We start from the raw sequence: 17,500 nt of genomic DNA on the forward strand, positions 1-17,500 counted from the left end.
TTTACTTGTTAACGAGGGGCAGTTCAGGAGTCAATGGCTTGACAAACACCACATCTATTCAAAAAACTCATTAAGACAAACCTGAAATTGGTGAGGCCACATAAGACATTCTAGGATCAAAGTCCTTGACTGCAAGGGACCCATCCATTCCATTAGAGCAGGAACCTTTAGTAATCACAGACAAGTAAGGTTCTAGCATGCTACTGGCATCCCCAGATTTGATAAACTTGTTGATCATAATTTTGCAAAGGTTTTTGTATTTCTCTGGGCAAAAATCCTGCAGAGAAATTAATAAACCACAACATAAAGACCAATACACATCTTACAAAAGTAATGAACAAATTTGTTTAAAATAATTATTGTCCCCAGATTTTCCATGCAACTCCTTGCAATCCAAGTTTTGTGCATGGATATTTAAAAACATCTTAAATTAATGAAGAGTTGACAGAGCAATGATTCATAGGTAGAACACCTCACCTTTGGGCAATCTTTTCTTGTGAAAGTAGGTACTGGTAATGACATGGTTTTGGGGCAGGCTTTAGAGGATTCTGATATCTCAACGCTCTGTTAATTCTCCCTCAAACTAAGGAGTTTATTTATTTTACAATAAAAAAAATTTAGCTGTCTATAGGATCAGGTTATACACCACCATCCACCATTCATCTTACATCCCTACAGTGTGAAGTAGTGATTAAGCAATGACAAATAGATAGTCACATAGGGTAGCGAAGTGACCTTGCTTGCATTTGAGTGATCATACAAACCTCTTACCTTTGCTATCAAAGTTAATGCCACATGAGTTACCTTTGAACAGAAAATGAAACAATACAATCTAATCACACAGAATTAATGGAATCACATGTGGGATTTAAACACTTGTCAGAAAGGAGGTGATAATGTGCTAAATTACAAACTGTAAAATCAGTCAATTGCTCCTAAAGGAGGTAAAGGCTTTCAATTTTCAAGGACATGCAGAGGGATGAGTACCTGGAAAAACTCCCTTACAGCTGTCCCCTCACTCTCCAGGGAAAATGAGATACTACCACAGAAAGCATTGATGAGAACCCTACCAAACTATCCAGGAGTCTCTCAGATACAGGCAACAAAATCTCTCCGATAAAGGGAATTTGGATATTCTTCTGCTTTAAGCCAAGGCCTAGTTCAAATGCTAGGTTTTTCCGTAAACGCTTTTCCACAAACCAAAAATTTGTTATTAATGACTTCTAATTTTGTTTATGCTTGAATGAAAGATCATGCAAATTTTGTTTAGTCAGTGAAATCCTGGGAAATGGTCATACAATAGGCCATTTCCGAGTTCATGTCTGCCTCCTCTTCAAAGCGAGTCTCAGTGCGAAGTTTTTCTTATGTAGAAGTAGAACTAATTACCATCACAAAAACTTCGCACTTAGACTCGCTTTGAAGAGGAAGCAGACCTGAACTCGGAAATGGCCTATTTCAGGTAACTTTGCCATCTCCTAAGCCCTGCTAGAAGTTCTAGTAGGGGTTGGGGGGTTGGGGGTGGGGGTGAAGGATTCCAATTGAAATAGGAGTAGATGAAACAGTACTGACACTCGTCCAAATATTACATGTACAAAAGAACATAGACCTAATGTATAAATGAAAGTCAAAAATGTATTCTTTTGTTTGTGCTAATTAGACTCACTAGCCTCGCTCTCAAGCAACATTTCTTTTGTATTTTGTACATGCAAACGAGGCTAGTGAGTCTAATTAGCACATAAACAAAATAATATTTTTTTGACCGCCATTTATGCATTCGGTCTATGCAAGAATATACACGCATTATTAATTTCAAAGTGCAATGCTCTGCCAACTGAGCTATGAAGCCACACAGTTGGGAGCAGGTCAACTTGTTGGGTTCATGTGTTCCCGTGAAAGGACTGATGAATAAAAGAAAGTGAAACGTATCTTGTGAACTGGGATTCATTACAATCATTTCCTGGGAACACACGAGCCCAAGAATTTGACCTAGTCCCAACTGGGTGGCTTCAAATTAGTTCAGTTGGTTGATAATAGCACTGCCATCACAGAGGTCATGGATGAAGCCGCCTGAATACACATTGTGACCTGAAAGAATCTTCATTATGCACTTGTATTAGACATGAATGGAGGAAGATACCTGCACCGACCTTGCTCAGAGCGTCCACTGGATTTTTAACCTCTGAAGTGTGAATATAAAACCACTGCTTATCAAACTGGCCAAAACAAAACGGTACGAATTCATCCTTATCGGTTTTTAAACAGCATTTCCTCAGAATCAGCTGACGAAATGTTGGAGTTATGGAAGGGTACGACCAGGTCCAAAGCACATCCGAGTCCAGGTCTTTTTCTAAAATTATAATTCAGCAGAGAGTTATGCAATAAGCTTAATCTTATCATACACCAGAAAATATTAAGAATTAATACTGCAGAAGAAAGAATATTACCAATCAAACACGCGGCTATAAGATCTCCAAGCCCCGCCATTTTAGTTTAGAGCTAAACACTGAGCCCGAACTCACATTGTACAGCAGACGTGAGCAAAACAAAAGATGGCGGTCGAACCAAGTTCGTTCTCATGCAAGTTCTGTGTTCTGAGGTGACGTTGAATTTTAACGGCAGTAAACGATGGAAAATCGCAGGAAAAGATCCCCAAAACGCTATAAAAGAAAACTGTCACCAGAGAGAGGGAAAAAAAGGAGTATAGTTTGGGAAGAACACCGCGCAACTTTGGACGAACTATTTTTTAGGAACTATGATTTGATCAAACGGTTAGTGTCAGCTTCAAAAAACTTTCTTGTCTTGTTAACTCACGCGAAACGTGGGTCCTCCAACACGTCGTTTGCAACGTTTTGTTTTACTTCCATTAGAGGGAGTCAAGAATACAATGACTTTTGGGTGTTTCTTGAACGTTACGAAGCGTTCCACAAGAGGCACATGGACAAGCCTCGTAAAGGTAACTGGTCGAGATGAGATTGATTAGATTAACGGTGAAGTGGGTGGATGGAGGCCTACTTTTGTTACTTCTGAATACAGAATACAGAGGCTATACATTTCATGCTTTTTTTTTTTTACACAATATACAAACTATTCGCTGTCATGTTTTATTCTAATTTCTAATTTTACATGCAGATCTTGTGATGATATTCAGGAGATTGCATCCTTTGTCTAATTAGTATGAATGAAGTTTGAAGGAAATTATTCTCTTGAGAACTGTCACATGCAAGGCATTATGCGCATAAAATGTACAAGAGGATTAGATTGTAATATGTCTCGAAAATGTACAGTGATTAAGCTATTAGTACCCAGGGCTCGAAATAATTTCCGGAGAGTCTCTGGACACAGTGACTGGCCAAATTCATTTTAGCTCGGTTACATACCGTTTCTGGCCTGTCAAATTATATAAAATAAATAACTCTTAAAACAGGGGCCCATGAACCAAAACTGGCGTTATATATTTCTAAAAAAGTTGTTGCTTAGAGCTTATAGCACTTTAAAGCACTCATTGTCAACAACAGTTCTTGTTGCATTTCACCCAGGATTTCAGATCAAAGTTCCGCAAATGACAATGCACAGTGACTTGCTACAACTGAAACAAATGTCAACAGCATGGAAATTTTAATTTATTTCATTTTCAAAATGATCAAATGTGACCGGTCAACATGACCGGCAAGACGAAAAGGTTGACCACTCCCAAATCAGTTCTGACATTGTCCATTGACCGGCCGTTATTTCGAGCTCTGTTATCCATTTCAAATGAGATGGCTGAAAGAAAATAACATATTAAGTGTTAATCTGCAGTATTTAGGTCCTATAACTTGTTCATACTATAAGCTCTCTTTATTGGATTGAGGTACATGTACCTCTTGCTAAATTGGTACGTTTTGTAAGTGGCAGCAGCAACCAATGCTTCATTGAATTTTTTTTTTATGTATTTGTAAATTTGGAGAGATCAGACAGGAAAAAGGTATCATAAAGCTCTCTCAATAGGTTTTATAGATGAGAAAGTGTACACTGTCAGTTAGAGTTAGATACAGCTAATGCTTGCTTACTATGAAGAAATCCATCAGTCTATATCCTTCACAGGGAGGCCTCAGTGTGCCTTCCTTGAATCTGCATTGGAAACTTTTTTTTTTATTACTTTTAGAGGATGACTCATCAAAAAAGAAGACATCTTGTAAACTTGGTCTTCCCATATCATATGACAGGAGATATAGAATAAATGTGGCCCTCCTGTCAAAAGATGTCACTGATGTAACACAGTATAGTACCAGTGGATCAAAGAGAGGTACAGTGTACTGTAACATAGATGAGCAGGAAAGATAATTTGCTGATAATTTGCTTGATCCCTGGCCCTTAATAAACCTCGAGAACCCCCAGATTTTTTCTTCTCTGACCCACCCTCCTAATGGACATTGAATATTAAATGAAGGAGGGGGGAGGAGGGGGGGTGGAAGGGTAATACACCGTATTCCGTAAGACATGCCATAAAATTTTCAATTTTCATTGTTTTGGTTCTTTGATCACACTTGCACTGAGTCCAAGTTTGGCTAGGCATTCCATTTGCTTGGCAAAGACCTATAAACACAGCAGACCTGTAACCCGAGCTGGCTGCCCTAACAATTGAGCTTGAAGCTTCACCTCAGTGTGCTCAGTCAGCTAGTTTTTGTAGGTTCATATACACAGTGTCCCATTGGTCAGAAGGCTTGACAATGACATGTTATTATTCAATAATATAATTCCAGTGTGTCTTGACGGAAGTACTCAAGGAAGACTAGGCTCCTGATCTTTGTTAGTAATTTTTCTCATCTGTGCATGAAGCAGCTCAGTTTTTCTATTCATACATTGCAAAATCATCAATCTCCTACCTGCTTTGTCTGTCGGTGTCAAGAATTGCCTTAACTTCAACCATGTACAGTTATTATTGTACCACTTGAGGCATTTTGTAATTTTCAATGGAAAAAATATGTTGAAATCCACCAAGACTTCAAAGTCAATTTTAAATATTATTGAAACTCAACTGCCATTGATATTACTTCTAGTTGGTTATTCTTGACACTAAAAGCCATGTTATTTTATTCATTCAATTTGATTGACATCTTTCCTGCCCCTACATGTAATTCCAATTTTTTGCAGTTTATTCATCTTCTAGCAAAAGGAGGGGAAATGGTGAAGACCTGTCAAGAGAAGAATTTTCTGAGTTCAAATCAATTCTGCTGTTTTACATTGATTTTTGTCAAAAACAAAAGGTGAAATTTTTATTTTCAGATAAAGTGATTATTATTATTGTTATTATTATTATTATTATTATTGTTATTATTATTATTATTACATACATTTATTATTATTTTAATGCGATGTGATTGCAAGTCAAGCAAGAGCTGTCCTTAATAAGCAAAGTTTATTCTTGGTTGAGAGCTCTTGAAACAAGTGTCATTCCAGACAACAAGAATGTTTAAACCATGACAAAGTTCAAACCACAACTTGCAGTCCCAGAAGCTTAAAGTGCCCATCACTTCAACACGCTTTTCCACTTTGCGTAGTGTTCCATATCCTCCAAAATACATTGTGTTGTTTGCTGAACCTTTTGATTGAAACTTCACTTTTTTATTGGCTTTGAAAAATGGGAAAAGTAGTCCATAACCGAGTAATAAAGGGGAATGGGTTTGATACCAGGTTGACGTCACAAATTAATTTTGTAAATGGTTTGAACCCAGGAGTCACATCATAACTAAGGAAAATATGATCGTCAGGGTGAGTGTAGTCCTGAGAAGGACTGTTCGAGATGACATTGACTGACGTTTCGACAACCTGAGCGGAAGTCATCTTCAAAGTCAATTGATTTGTGTAACGTCAGTAGACACTATGAAAACTCCGGTCGTAGATGTCATTGGTCAACTTTTTCGTGATGTTATTGGTCGACTGTCACTTGAGCCTAGATGTAATTGGCTGTGAAGACTAAACAGCGATTGAATAGTAAACAAATTTCTAGTTTCTAAAGAAACTGTGGTGCTGCGTCGGTTGGTTAGGGAAAGCACGTACACGTACTTGTACATGGTAGGTGTCAGGTTAGTGTTTGTTGCTTTAGGTTCTGTATGGTAAGTGGTACGTGTAACGAAGTCGCGGTTGTAGTTGTTCTTACTGAAAACGTTGTCTAAGTACTTATGTTCGTCTGCTAAGCTGTCGCGCGTCTCGTTGAGGTCCGTATTGTTGATTCGTCAAGGAGTCTGTCAGTGTGGGTGGTGCGCCCTGTAAACCGTCATCTGTGGTCTGGTGTTGTCACGGATGACCAAGCAGGCAAGAAAAGGAATGCTTCTTCATTTTGCTCAGAGAGGTTCTTCTCTGGGTAATTTTTGATTTCCTTTAAGTTAGTCTTTATTCTCCAAAATTGCTTAGCTTTGTACTTTCTCCTTACATACATAAATACATACATACTCAATTGACCACTCCCCATAGGGGCTTTTCAGACCCAATGAACACTATCACTACAGAACAGAACATTCAACAACAACTGTTAAGAATCCCAACTGGCCGGAGGCAAGCAAGTTGGCTATTTACAAGTGCAGCTGAGAAGTTGAACCAGGGATTACCAGGAACAAATACAAGCAGTGGCCAGAACATGTCTTGAACCCGGGATCCTCGGATCTCAAGGCAAGCGTCCTTACCATTGGGCCGCACTGCACTGCACTGCACTGCACTGCACTGCACTCAGCACTGCACTGCACAGCACTGCACAGCACTGCACAGCACTGCACTGCACTGCACAGCACTGCACTGCACTCCTTCAATAATATTTTTCTTTTTATGGTATAATTCTTTTACACTTTACTTCCCTCCACTTCCCTACTCTATGGAGAGGTGTTTCTATTCTTAAGAGTCCCTTTTTTTGTTTCTTTGTCTACTTATTGTGGTTATGAAGTTTTCCAAATTATGCAAGCTGAAGAAGGATCAGGCAAACCTGCCCATCAGCCAATTCAGGGAACAGATTGTGCATTCTATTGAAGGAAATCAGGTGGTGATCATTGCTGGAGACACGGGCTGCGGCAAATCAACTCAGGTTAGACAATAGGGGACTTAAAAACCCTTTCCTGCTCGAGGGGGCCCCCACAGACGACTAGAATTTCATATTGTATGGAGTTTGTCAAAGACAAGAGTCATGTCACAATGGTTTCCGGTAGACTGAGGAGAGAAAGTTAAGCTCTTTTTCCGTTGAAACATGGATACTTGCACTAGCATGTGGATCTTCGGTTACATGTACTTGCAGGTTCCTCAGTTTCTTTTGCATTCTGGTTTCACTGCCATTGCTTGCACTCAGCCCCGACGGATCGCCTGTATCTCGTTGTCTAAGAGGGTTGGCTATGAAACACTGAATGAATACGGGACTCAAGTTGGCTACCAGGTAAATGAAAAGTAAATATGTAAATGCTTCTTTCATATTGAATGCGCTCTTAGCTGCCAAGCTAAAGAATAAGCGTTCCATTTTAATCATTTGAAAGAAACACTTTAAGCGATACACTCAATGGTTGGTCGGGCGGGAGTGAAGCATGTGATAGCCTTCCCGCGGGGCCTCCTAACTTAAAGTCATCGTGTGATTAGTATGTAAAACTAATCATACGGGACTGAGTAAAACTAAAGATCGTTTTTCTTAAGAGGAACCCATACAATTACACCGTACTTGTTCATAATCGTCGCCGCTTTTTCTTTCTGTTGCCCTTTTCCTAAAAACGGAAAGCCAAACGTTTCGACTTTTTTTTCTTGTTTTCATTTTCGATAGTACATGTAGTTTTCAATTTGTTTATCATCTCTACAGCGAAACGCAGGTAAGCTGAGTCAACTATTCTATTGATAAAATTCGTGAACCAAATTTTATAACCGTAACCAAGCAACGAACTAGCTTGTAGCATTTCAGTAATACAGCCTGTATTAAAGTGCTGCTATGACCAAAAACATTTTTATTTTTCTTTGGATTTCAAAACTATGTTAACTAAACAGCAACTGATCGAAGTTTTAAGCCTTGATTTTAAAAAGACACCTGTTTATTTTAACTGGAGTTTTCCCGTCTAATGTTCCGCCATTACTAACTTTAAAACCTTGAGAGAGATGGATCGAGGAGAAAATGACGTCAAAAGACTCAATAGTTTACCGTAAGAATGCAATGCGTGTGTACGCCAGTCAAATGTTGAACAATCACACTTTTAAAATCTGAAGAAAAAAAAAAGTGAGTTTTTGATCACAGCAGCACTTTAACGGAAAAAGCCTTCCTTGATTGACCAATCATAATTGAATAATTTGGCCTTCTATTATTATTTAGATGAGTGGAAATCGAAACCTCCGCTATAGCTTGCAAAGCTAACGCTTTTCATAACTCCTCCTTTACAAGCAATTTTCAGCCTCAAGCATCGTAATTTGGTGTGACTGTGTCCGTTTCTAATATTTCCGTTACCACAGCTACGGATCTTGTTTTTTGTTGTTGTTGTTGTTGTTAATTACGATTTTACCATAGATTCGATTTGAAGCCAGCAAAACTCTTGCCACAAGGATTCTGTTTCTCACAGAAGGTAAAATAAATAATCGATGATGTTTCTTTTTTTTCTTTTAGTTGTTATTTCATCTATTGTTTTCAATTCCCTGTGCTACTTGGCAACTTCACGGTCTCTGGTTTGCTCTTCATTTTTTTGTTCAAGACTAAACATATCCCTGCTCACCTTTGTTCGTGTCATAGTCAGTAGTCCCTTTACTTGTAGTTTTCATGCATAAAATTATACTCCTGAAAATCCGAGGGGAAGATATTAAGGAAATTTTTTCAGAAAAAAACGGCATCCATAATAACTTTTGTTCATTTCTTCAAGACGAGAAGTGGAAAAAACTGGGACATCAACCTGAAAACATCAGAGTTTTTTGTTCGGTTTAAACCTTTTTTCTTTTGATTTTCTCAACTCTGTTCTTTGAGCAATTACTTATCAAAGTCATCCATTCAACTTTACTGTTCATCGCATCGAACATTTACGCTGACTTTACAGTACTGCCCATAATTTCGTTTAAGGTTATTGCAAAGGGCGCGGACAAAACTTATACTTTTTTGTTTTTTTGTTTCTGCAGGACTTTTGCTGCGTCAATTATCTTCTGATCCAACTCTCAGTCAATACAGTGTTGTTGTTGTGGATGAAGTTCACGAGAGACACATTCACGGGGATTTTCTTTTGGGCTTGTTACGGGGCTTATTACAGGCACGTGCAGATTTGAAGCTAGTTTTGATGTCAGCCACTATAAACATCAGGTAAAATCTCATGATGAAAGATCGGGAGACTTTTAAAATAATTAGCTTATTTGTAGTGCATTGGACTATCCTTCGCCGGGTAGCTCTTAGGCTCAAAAATAACCCTATACAGTCGGACTATCACTCAACGGTTTTGAAATTGGAGTTGAAGGTGATGCTCTTCGCCTCGACCAAAAAACCCTTCACGTTTCTCGAATGACCAAAATGGCGGACTGTAAGAAATCGAGGCCAAAAGGAACAACCAACATTTGATTTGATTTGCGTTAATTTGTTGATTTCAGTTTGCTGCAGTGTCCCCATTTAGTGCTCCAGCGCTAGAAGACTTGACACTTAAATAAAGTTCCTTTACTTTCCTTTCCTTTTCTATGCTTTTCCTGGCAACTCCAATGGCTTACTAGTAAGTAATAAGCTAGAATGCGCCGATATCCAACGGATTTAATGGTGTTCTCGTAATAAGAATCCATTTCAAACAATCCTCGGTACCTTGCATTGTTGCATATTCAAATTACGGATTCGTAAGCTGTGGAACGTCCATTCAAATTCAACTGAAAAAGGTTAAGACAAAACCAAAATAATGAGTGTATCAGGTGCCTCATTTTTACTAACAAAATGGGACAGTAACACCTCTTTAAGAAATCTTAAAACTTGACGATACGCACTGCAATACGCCTTTTCCTTCTATCCCGTCCGACGTTATACTTCTGGCCTCAGTTGCTCAAACAATGGATAGCGCTATCCACCGGATAAATCATTATCCACTGGAAAACTGAATTGGTTTTGCTAGTGTTTATTCGCTGGATAGTGATTTATGCGGTGGATAGCGCTATCCAACGTTTGAACAATCGGAGTGCAGGGATGGCGCAGTGGTGAGAGCACTCGCCTCCCACCAATGTGGCCCGGGTTCGATTCCCAGACTCGGGTTCATATGTGAGTTGAGTTTGTTGGTTCTCTACTCTGCACCGAGAGGTTTTTCTCAGGGTACTCCGGTTTTCCCCTCTCCTCAAAAGCCAAAATTTGATCCGATTTGCGTCAACTTTTTAATTTCAATTTACAATGTCTCCGATTAGTGCGCTACAGCGCTAGAAGATTAGACACTTAAATAAAGTTCCTTTCCTTTGCATGGGGCCTGGTTGAACTTTAAGTGTACGCATGTTTATAGAGGCGTTGTAAGTCAAGACATTCTCTCAATTGGTTGCGTTGCCAGATTTTGCATCAAGGCAGGCAATTTTCGGAGCTAGAATTGGCCATTTTTACGTGCACTTCTCAAACTTTGTGATTGTACATTTCTAAAGAAAATTTTTTTTTTTTACTAACTTGAATATTAATTCCGCTGTGACGTCATTTGCATGCGCTTTATCGGGTTCAAACGTGTGTAGGCACAGCCCATGCAGAACTCGTCTCCAAACATCATTCCTGCTCTTTTGTTATTTTCAGCTTGTTTGCGGGTTACTTCACAGGAGCGCCAGTTATTCAGGTTCGGTTATTTTCACAATGATCTGTTTTTCTTATTTGTTCTGTTAACAAACTTTGAAAAAAAAATTGAACTTTTGAAAAAAAATTGAAAACTTTTGAACAAATTTTGAACTTGAACTTTGAAAAAAAAAATGTTCTGGTGAAAAGCAATTTACTAGTGACAAGGAATAAACTGCTAGTACCCATGGGTTAGGTGAGTCTTTCCCCAAACCTAATTATGTCCCGATCGCACTTGTGACGTAATCGTTGGCAATGCATATTGATTGGCTAAGGTGACAATACTTGGCGAGAGAAACTGTTCTAATTATCGACGGTCGGAAAAGAAAAGCGCAAATTCATAGGGTGAGAGAAATGTGAGGTTTAGGATCCAGACAAAACATACTTATTGTCTCCATTGACTGGCAGTATACCGCTTATATGTGCAGTTACTTCCAGAAATAGGCGTAATCAAGAGGTGATCAGGTATCCGATCCACTCTGGACGTGATATAAAATACGCGCCCAATTTTACTCCCAACACGAGGTGTTTAAAGGGGCAGCGTCACGCTATTTTAGTAAACCTTCAAAACACTTAAAGACGCCTTTGCATCAAAGAAGACCAAAAGGGGAGTTAAGTTCGAAGCTCAGCAGGATTTAATTCGAAATCGCTCGCATTCAGCTATTGAACCTACATCTTGTCTACTTCTTCTAAACCGCAAAGGAATCAAATCCAGTTCAATTTACGACGATAGAGCCTTAACGAAACAGTGAGGCTCGTTTAGAGTGAGACCTTAAAAAGTTTAGCTTAAAGGGCCACCTTCAACCGACAGGCAATGCGTGCCGTGGAAACATATGAAAATCTTGTCAAAGCTGAAATTCAATCCAATCAGATCGCTACGATAAGCAATGCGAATTTCCATAACAAAAACAAACGGTCGAAAAGCCTTACGGTTGAAGGATTAAAGCAAGCTCTTCATCCAATGTGCGCTGTGGAGAAGAAAGTCGTGCCAGCTGAATCTTTCAACATTATTTTTGTTTTCTGTTTTTAGATTCCAGGTCGGTTATTTCCAATCGAAGTACGATACCAACCTTCAAAAGTTGAGGTAAATGAATGTTCAGTTGCTTATGAAGAATGTCGTCGAGAGCCGCTTTCTTGTTAAATGGCGATCTAAGGTTGTTGGATTTCTCTTATTGAAAGCACTTAGGGTCCAAGTCGTTTGATCCACCCAAAGGGCATTGGAAATCAGCTTCTTTTGGCAACCCGATGGATAGAAGATTGAAACAGAGATCAGCCGGCTCTTATAACAAGTCTTAGCCAGAATCTAGAAAAGATTGTTCATTGACTGTATCTTTTGAAGAAACTTCTATTTTTTTATCTTTAACAGTTTTCGAACAGCTCAAGTCGCTCAGAGAGACTCGATCCATCTCCTTATCTCAGGATAATGCAGTTGATTGATCATAAGGTTTGTATCAAGCGTTATAATAAATAAGAGACCTCTTAAGGTTCGTTGTTTGTTTTCCAACGAGAGCTTGGTGTACGTATTAAAGACGACAACAGCTCACCACATGGTAAGTTTCATCGATTTTTATTTCCATTTTCTTGCAAATTTCCAGACTTCGCCTCATATGTTCTCTATATTTACCTATGTGGCACACACAGTGAGCCTGGGTTACCTGTGTCGAAACGTCTTTACCTTTGCCACTGAGAACTCGTTTCGTAAAACTAGATTTTCGTTTTTCTTCTATGCCTATCTCCCTTATTCACCCCCACCCCCTCCCCCACTTTTTTCCCTCTATCTTGTATTCGCAAACAAAAATCAAACAGGGATGTCATCTCTTTTTCCGTCACAGTACCCGTCGAATGAGCGCGGCGATGTTCTCATGTTCCTGAGTGGAATGTCAGAAATTTCAGCAGTTGTTGACGCCGCCAGGGAGTATGCACAGCGGACTCGCCGGTGGATCATTTTGCCACTTCACAGTTCACTGTCGGTGGAAGACCAAGACAAGGTTGCTATTTCTCTTGTATCATTTGCTTTGGCTATAAGCTAATTTGCACCCAAGTCGTAGTTTGTAACAAATGGTTATGTTCTACAGGTGTTTGATGTTCCTCCTGAAGGAGTACGGAAATGTGTTGTGGCTACTAACATCGCTGAGACTTCTATCACCATTGACGGAATAAGGTTCATCGTTGACTCTGGAAAGGTAGCTTTACTATGCAAATTTAGTAGACAAAAACAACTCGCACGACGATTCCCTAATGGTGCTATGTTGCAGTGTTTCGGTCTGTTTTGGAGAAATCTTGAGTCACACCAGCTCGAAATATTTTATTGCAGAATCATCATCATTTCCTTTTTGTTCAGGTCAATCCTATACAACCCGTTTCGAGCTTGTGTTTCTTGTAATAACAATGTGCTTTATTTAAGTGTCAAGTGTATTTAGCAAATCAAATAAAATTAACTGGTATCAAATCACAGGTTGGTATTTGACGAGAGGGGAAAACAGGAGAAAAACTCTTATTGACCGAATGCATAAATGGTGGCCAAAAATGTATTCTTTTGTTAATGTGCAAATGAGACTCGCTAGCCTCGCTCTCAAGCAACATTTCTTTTGTATTTTGTCCGTACAAACGAGGCTAGTGAGGCTAATTAGCACATAAACAAGAGAATATTTTATTGGCCGCCATTTATGCATTCGGTCTATAGCAGAGAAGAGAACCAACATGCAAACTCGACCCACGTGTGACGTCAAGTCTGGGAATCGAACCCGGTCCATATAGATGAGGGAGTGCTCTCAACACTGCGCCAGCCCTACTTCCTACATGTATCTCTCCCTATCTATGCACCATATTACGATATAGTCTTTCTTATATTTACGTTGATGTTCCATGGTATTTTACAGTAATCTCGCGTGTCACTAAATTGCTTTAAGTGACGTGCCATGGCTTCTGCAAGTTACCATTAATTTTACATTCGTACTGAAAATCTAACATTACCGATAAGAATTCATGCCACCTCTAAATAGCCTGTTATAACTAACAACAACTACAATTTTATATTACCGACGAAACCTTTTGTTTAACTGAACGGATTGCCTTTATAACTCTAAAGAAGTCTCAACCAGGTACAATGGGGAAATGTTTCGTGCTTTTTATAGGTCAAAGAGATGAGTTTTGACCCTGAGGCTAAAATGCAGCGACTACGTGAATTCTGGATCAGTCAAGCAAGTGCTGAACAGCGAAAGGGAAGAGCAGGTTTGTTGATTCCTAAATGTGGTTGTTTTAGTCCACAGTCCATTGTTATCAACAATTCTGTCATATTCTAGTTGTCTTCCTGGCAGCCAAAGAAGAGAAGTGCTGATCAAAGTTATTCCTAGGTCAGAACTCAATAGGAAACATAGGAGTTCTTTTGATTGGGAACCGAGAGCCTTCAGAAACTGTATTTACCCTTAATGGGTAAAGGGTTTAGTATATGTAATCGCATGGTCCTACCTGTAAATGTATTTTACATGTGGACAAAAAGAAGTTCAGTCAGAGTGACAATCTGGAAGAAGTTCTGGATAAGCAACTGTTAACCAATCAGTATCAAGTAATCATGCCCTCTTGATTACCAAAAGTGCACCTCGTGATTCCTTCCGTCTTAGCCGATCGCAATTCAGTAATTTTTCCCCGTATGCGATAAGTATGGGTAATAAAATGGTGACGAGTGAAATAAGGGAATAATTTCTTGCGCGTTTTGTCCAAAAGAGACATTTTGGCACGGTAGGAAAAATTGCCATGGCAAAATTGCAATTTCACATGTGAAATTATAAATTAACGCTGAAGTTTCGCGCCAAAATTAAGGGGTAATTTGTCGCCCATGTTATTAGTTTCTATTCTTGGTTTTCACATGACGTCAAGACCGCCATGTTGGTGCCCCTAAACAAAGAAAAGGCGGCCATGTTGGTGCCCCGACCAAACCCTCCGGGAATTTAACTCTATTATTATGCAAACGCTTCCTTTTGTTTTCGTTGAAAAACATGGCTGTTGGTCACGTGAGTGAAAACCAGCAATAGTTTCTAAAGAAGCGGTCGTGTGGCATTGGTGGGGATGTGAAACACAGATGGGTTTATCAACTATGGCAAATTGACTACCGTAATGCTATTCGAAAGCTGAAGTTTCGAGCGTTATCCCCTTTGCATGTCAAAGCGAATAGCGAATGGCTAATGCTTGAAATGTCGACTCTCGCACTGACCCTCAGTGAAATTTTTTTTTTTTGGTTCACCTCTCATTCAAATTAAAAGGAAATTTTGTTAATATCAGTGAATAAGTCATCCAGCCTTGACATACTTGGGTTTCCTCTCTTACATTATACAAATTACATGTATATTAATTATCACATAAAGGGCAAAATTACTGAATGCTAATTGGCTGAGAAGGAGGGCATTTTTCCTTAATCACGAGGGCACTTTTGGTAATCAAGAGGGCATGATTACTTGATCCTGATTGGTCAACAGTAAATTAAAATGTTGCTTAAGTTATAAGAGAATCTTCTTCCAGATTACAGACTTATTTCTTCCAGATTAAACTACTTTTTGGTCCACATATAAAATACACTTTAAGCGCTGTTCTGTTGACAGCAACGATTTATTGAATTGAACTTTAACCAAATGGGTGCGTGGCATTGTCATTTGTCCCGGCACTGAACGGGCTTCCCTCAATAATTTTGCCCTTTGTGTGATAAACAAGTTTTCCAAATTGCCCTAATCACGAATTTTGTGAAAATCTTGAAAATACGCGTGAAATGGTCCATGCGATGAAGAGGAATAATTTGTACTCTCCACAGAGAGGGAAAAAGCATTATTTAAGTTAGTGGGACTGGATGATGGCAAAACTCAGATTTTAAAGCATGTGGACTGGACTGCACTAAGAACTGATGGTTTCTGCATTTAAGAATTTACCTCCAAAAGTGAAGTGCCAATAATGCTGATATTCAACCGTGAACCCATTAAATAATTCACTCCTTATTTTCGTTCTGGTTCCCTTATTTGTTAGGTCGCACCGGCCCAGGTGTGTGCTTTCGTTTATATTCCGAGAACGATTATCAAGCCTTCTCACAATACACCACTCCTGAGATTCAGCGCGTTCCTCTGGACTCTATTATCCTACAAATGGTATCGCTCGGCGTAACTCACATACGAGAGTTTCCATTCATAGAACCACCCCCTCCCTCAAACGTTGAAAATTCAATCCACTTTCTCAAGCAGCAAGGAGCCTTAACAGATAGTGAGAGCTTGACTCCTATTGGCCAAATGCTGGCTCAACTACCCGTCGATGTCGTCATCGGAAAGATGTTGCTGATTGGTTCAGTGTTTCACGTAATTGAGCCCGTTATGATCATTTCCACTGCTCTTAGTGTCCAGTCTCCTTTCACCCGGAGACTGGATCATGACCCGGATGTGACGTCACTGAGACAACCTTTGGAGTCCGATCATGGTGACCCCTTTACCCTCCTAAACGCCTATGATGAATGGTTACAGGTTAGTTTATAGTTACACAGAATAGGTGAGCTTCGAACAATAGAAAAATAGACCAATAATTCAGTCAAAAACAACGACATCATCTCGAGGCTCTGGGGAATAAATATAAGGATTTGTATGAGTTTATTCCCCAGAGCCTCGAGATGATGCCTTTTGTTTTGGATAAATTTTAATATATCGAAATTGGTCTATTCTTATCGGTGTCGAAACTGTTGCAGACACACTGGTGCTTCAATGTAAGGTTAAATATTCTTTGATTGCACTCACGTGATAGGACGGCCATGTTGATGCCAAAACAATAGAGAAATGTAGCTCAAGTTTTGCATATTCTAGCCTGCGTAGCATGGCGGTTTTGTCGAGCCGGGCGCACGAGCGGCGAAGCCGCGAAATTCGCGCGCGAAGTGCGCGAGAACGAGCGACGAAGCCGCGAGAAATCTCCCGCCCCAATCTCCTCACGGTTTTTCTGCCCTCGCCCGTCTTTATTACTTAGCAACCAAAACCGCCATGCTACGCAGGCTATGCATATTCCAAAAAGATTATTTCTCTATTGTTCTCTCCACCAACATGGCGGCCGTGACGTCAGATGCAATCAAAGAATATCCATGCAAAATTCTGCAGCCTTGTGAATTGTTGGTGTGGATTCGCCGAGTATGACAATAGCAGCGAAGGGTTTTAGTCTGAAGCAATCATTATATGGCATTGAACAGAATATTGCTTATTATAAAATAATTACAATAATACGCGCGCTCTCATTGGTCAATAGCTGTGTTGAGATGACAGTATGGAAACAAGGCTGTAACATAACACGGATTTTGATTGGTTATGTGTTATCAGACGCGGGTTTTGATTGGCTGGTAAGAAATATGAGCGTGTATCAAGAAAATCTGTTTCAATCAGGAAGTAAAAACCCACCATTTTCCTTCATTTATCTTTGAGAAAAATTAATTTATAAAGGCAATAGAGGACTTTTTTCCTCGTTTCCATAGCCTCATCTGAACTCTCGGGCGAATTGGAAGAATTCTCGACAGTTATACAAACCATCTACTGTGTCTCTGGTTTTCATAACTGTCTCGAATTCTCCCAAATCCCCCGAGTGTTTAGATGAGGCTATGGAAACACGGAAAGCGTCCTCTATTGCTTAATTAGTCTCCCAGTGAGTCCAAACCTTGTGACCGTGTGAAGAAAAGCTAGAAACGTTTATGAGATTAAGAGAATTGGTCATTCATCAACTCTCTCAAACCGTTCAGTGAAGAGTTTTCAA

General features: G+C 39.5%; 2 protein-coding genes across 3 annotated transcripts in view; one reads left to right on the forward strand and one right to left on the reverse strand.

The window, feature by feature from the left end:
* Positions 1 to 2,511, reverse strand: part of LOC138043498 (DENN domain-containing protein 10-like) — a 13,894-nt gene extending 11,383 nt beyond the window's left edge. The window contains exons 1-4 of the mRNA XM_068889793.1: positions 2,445 to 2,511; positions 2,148 to 2,347; positions 772 to 804; positions 82 to 277 (exon numbers count right to left, since the gene is read on the reverse strand). Of these exons, the coding sequence (XP_068745894.1) occupies positions 82 to 277; positions 772 to 804; positions 2,148 to 2,347; positions 2,445 to 2,484 (469 nt within the window). The 5' untranslated portion in view covers positions 2,485 to 2,511. The remainder of the gene's footprint in view (positions 1 to 81; positions 278 to 771; positions 805 to 2,147; positions 2,348 to 2,444) is intronic.
* A 28-nt stretch (positions 2,512 to 2,539) lies between these two features.
* Positions 2,540 to 17,500, forward strand: part of LOC138043499 (probable ATP-dependent RNA helicase DHX34) — a 21,557-nt gene continuing 6,596 nt past the window's right edge. For both annotated transcript variants that reach the window (XM_068889794.1, XM_068889795.1), the window contains exons 1-15: positions 2,540 to 2,768; positions 2,868 to 2,953; positions 4,145 to 4,285; positions 5,134 to 5,246; positions 6,917 to 7,054; positions 7,262 to 7,396; positions 8,501 to 8,555; positions 9,097 to 9,274; positions 10,709 to 10,748; positions 11,775 to 11,828; positions 12,111 to 12,188; positions 12,577 to 12,732; positions 12,820 to 12,927; positions 13,879 to 13,975; positions 15,755 to 16,239. In XM_068889794.1, coding sequence (XP_068745895.1) covers positions 2,626 to 2,768; positions 2,868 to 2,953; positions 4,145 to 4,285; positions 5,134 to 5,246; positions 6,917 to 7,054; positions 7,262 to 7,396; positions 8,501 to 8,555; positions 9,097 to 9,274; positions 10,709 to 10,748; positions 11,775 to 11,828; positions 12,111 to 12,188; positions 12,577 to 12,732; positions 12,820 to 12,927; positions 13,879 to 13,975; positions 15,755 to 16,239 — 2,007 coding nt within the window. In that variant the 5' untranslated portion in view covers positions 2,540 to 2,625. The remainder of the gene's footprint in view (positions 2,769 to 2,867; positions 2,954 to 4,144; positions 4,286 to 5,133; positions 5,247 to 6,916; positions 7,055 to 7,261; positions 7,397 to 8,500; positions 8,556 to 9,096; positions 9,275 to 10,708; positions 10,749 to 11,774; positions 11,829 to 12,110; positions 12,189 to 12,576; positions 12,733 to 12,819; positions 12,928 to 13,878; positions 13,976 to 15,754; positions 16,240 to 17,500) is intronic.

This window comes from Montipora capricornis, chromosome 3 (assembly GCF_036669925.1).
Source record: "Montipora capricornis isolate CH-2021 chromosome 3, ASM3666992v2, whole genome shotgun sequence".
NCBI classification, from domain to species: Eukaryota; Metazoa; Cnidaria; class Anthozoa; order Scleractinia; family Acroporidae; genus Montipora; species Montipora capricornis.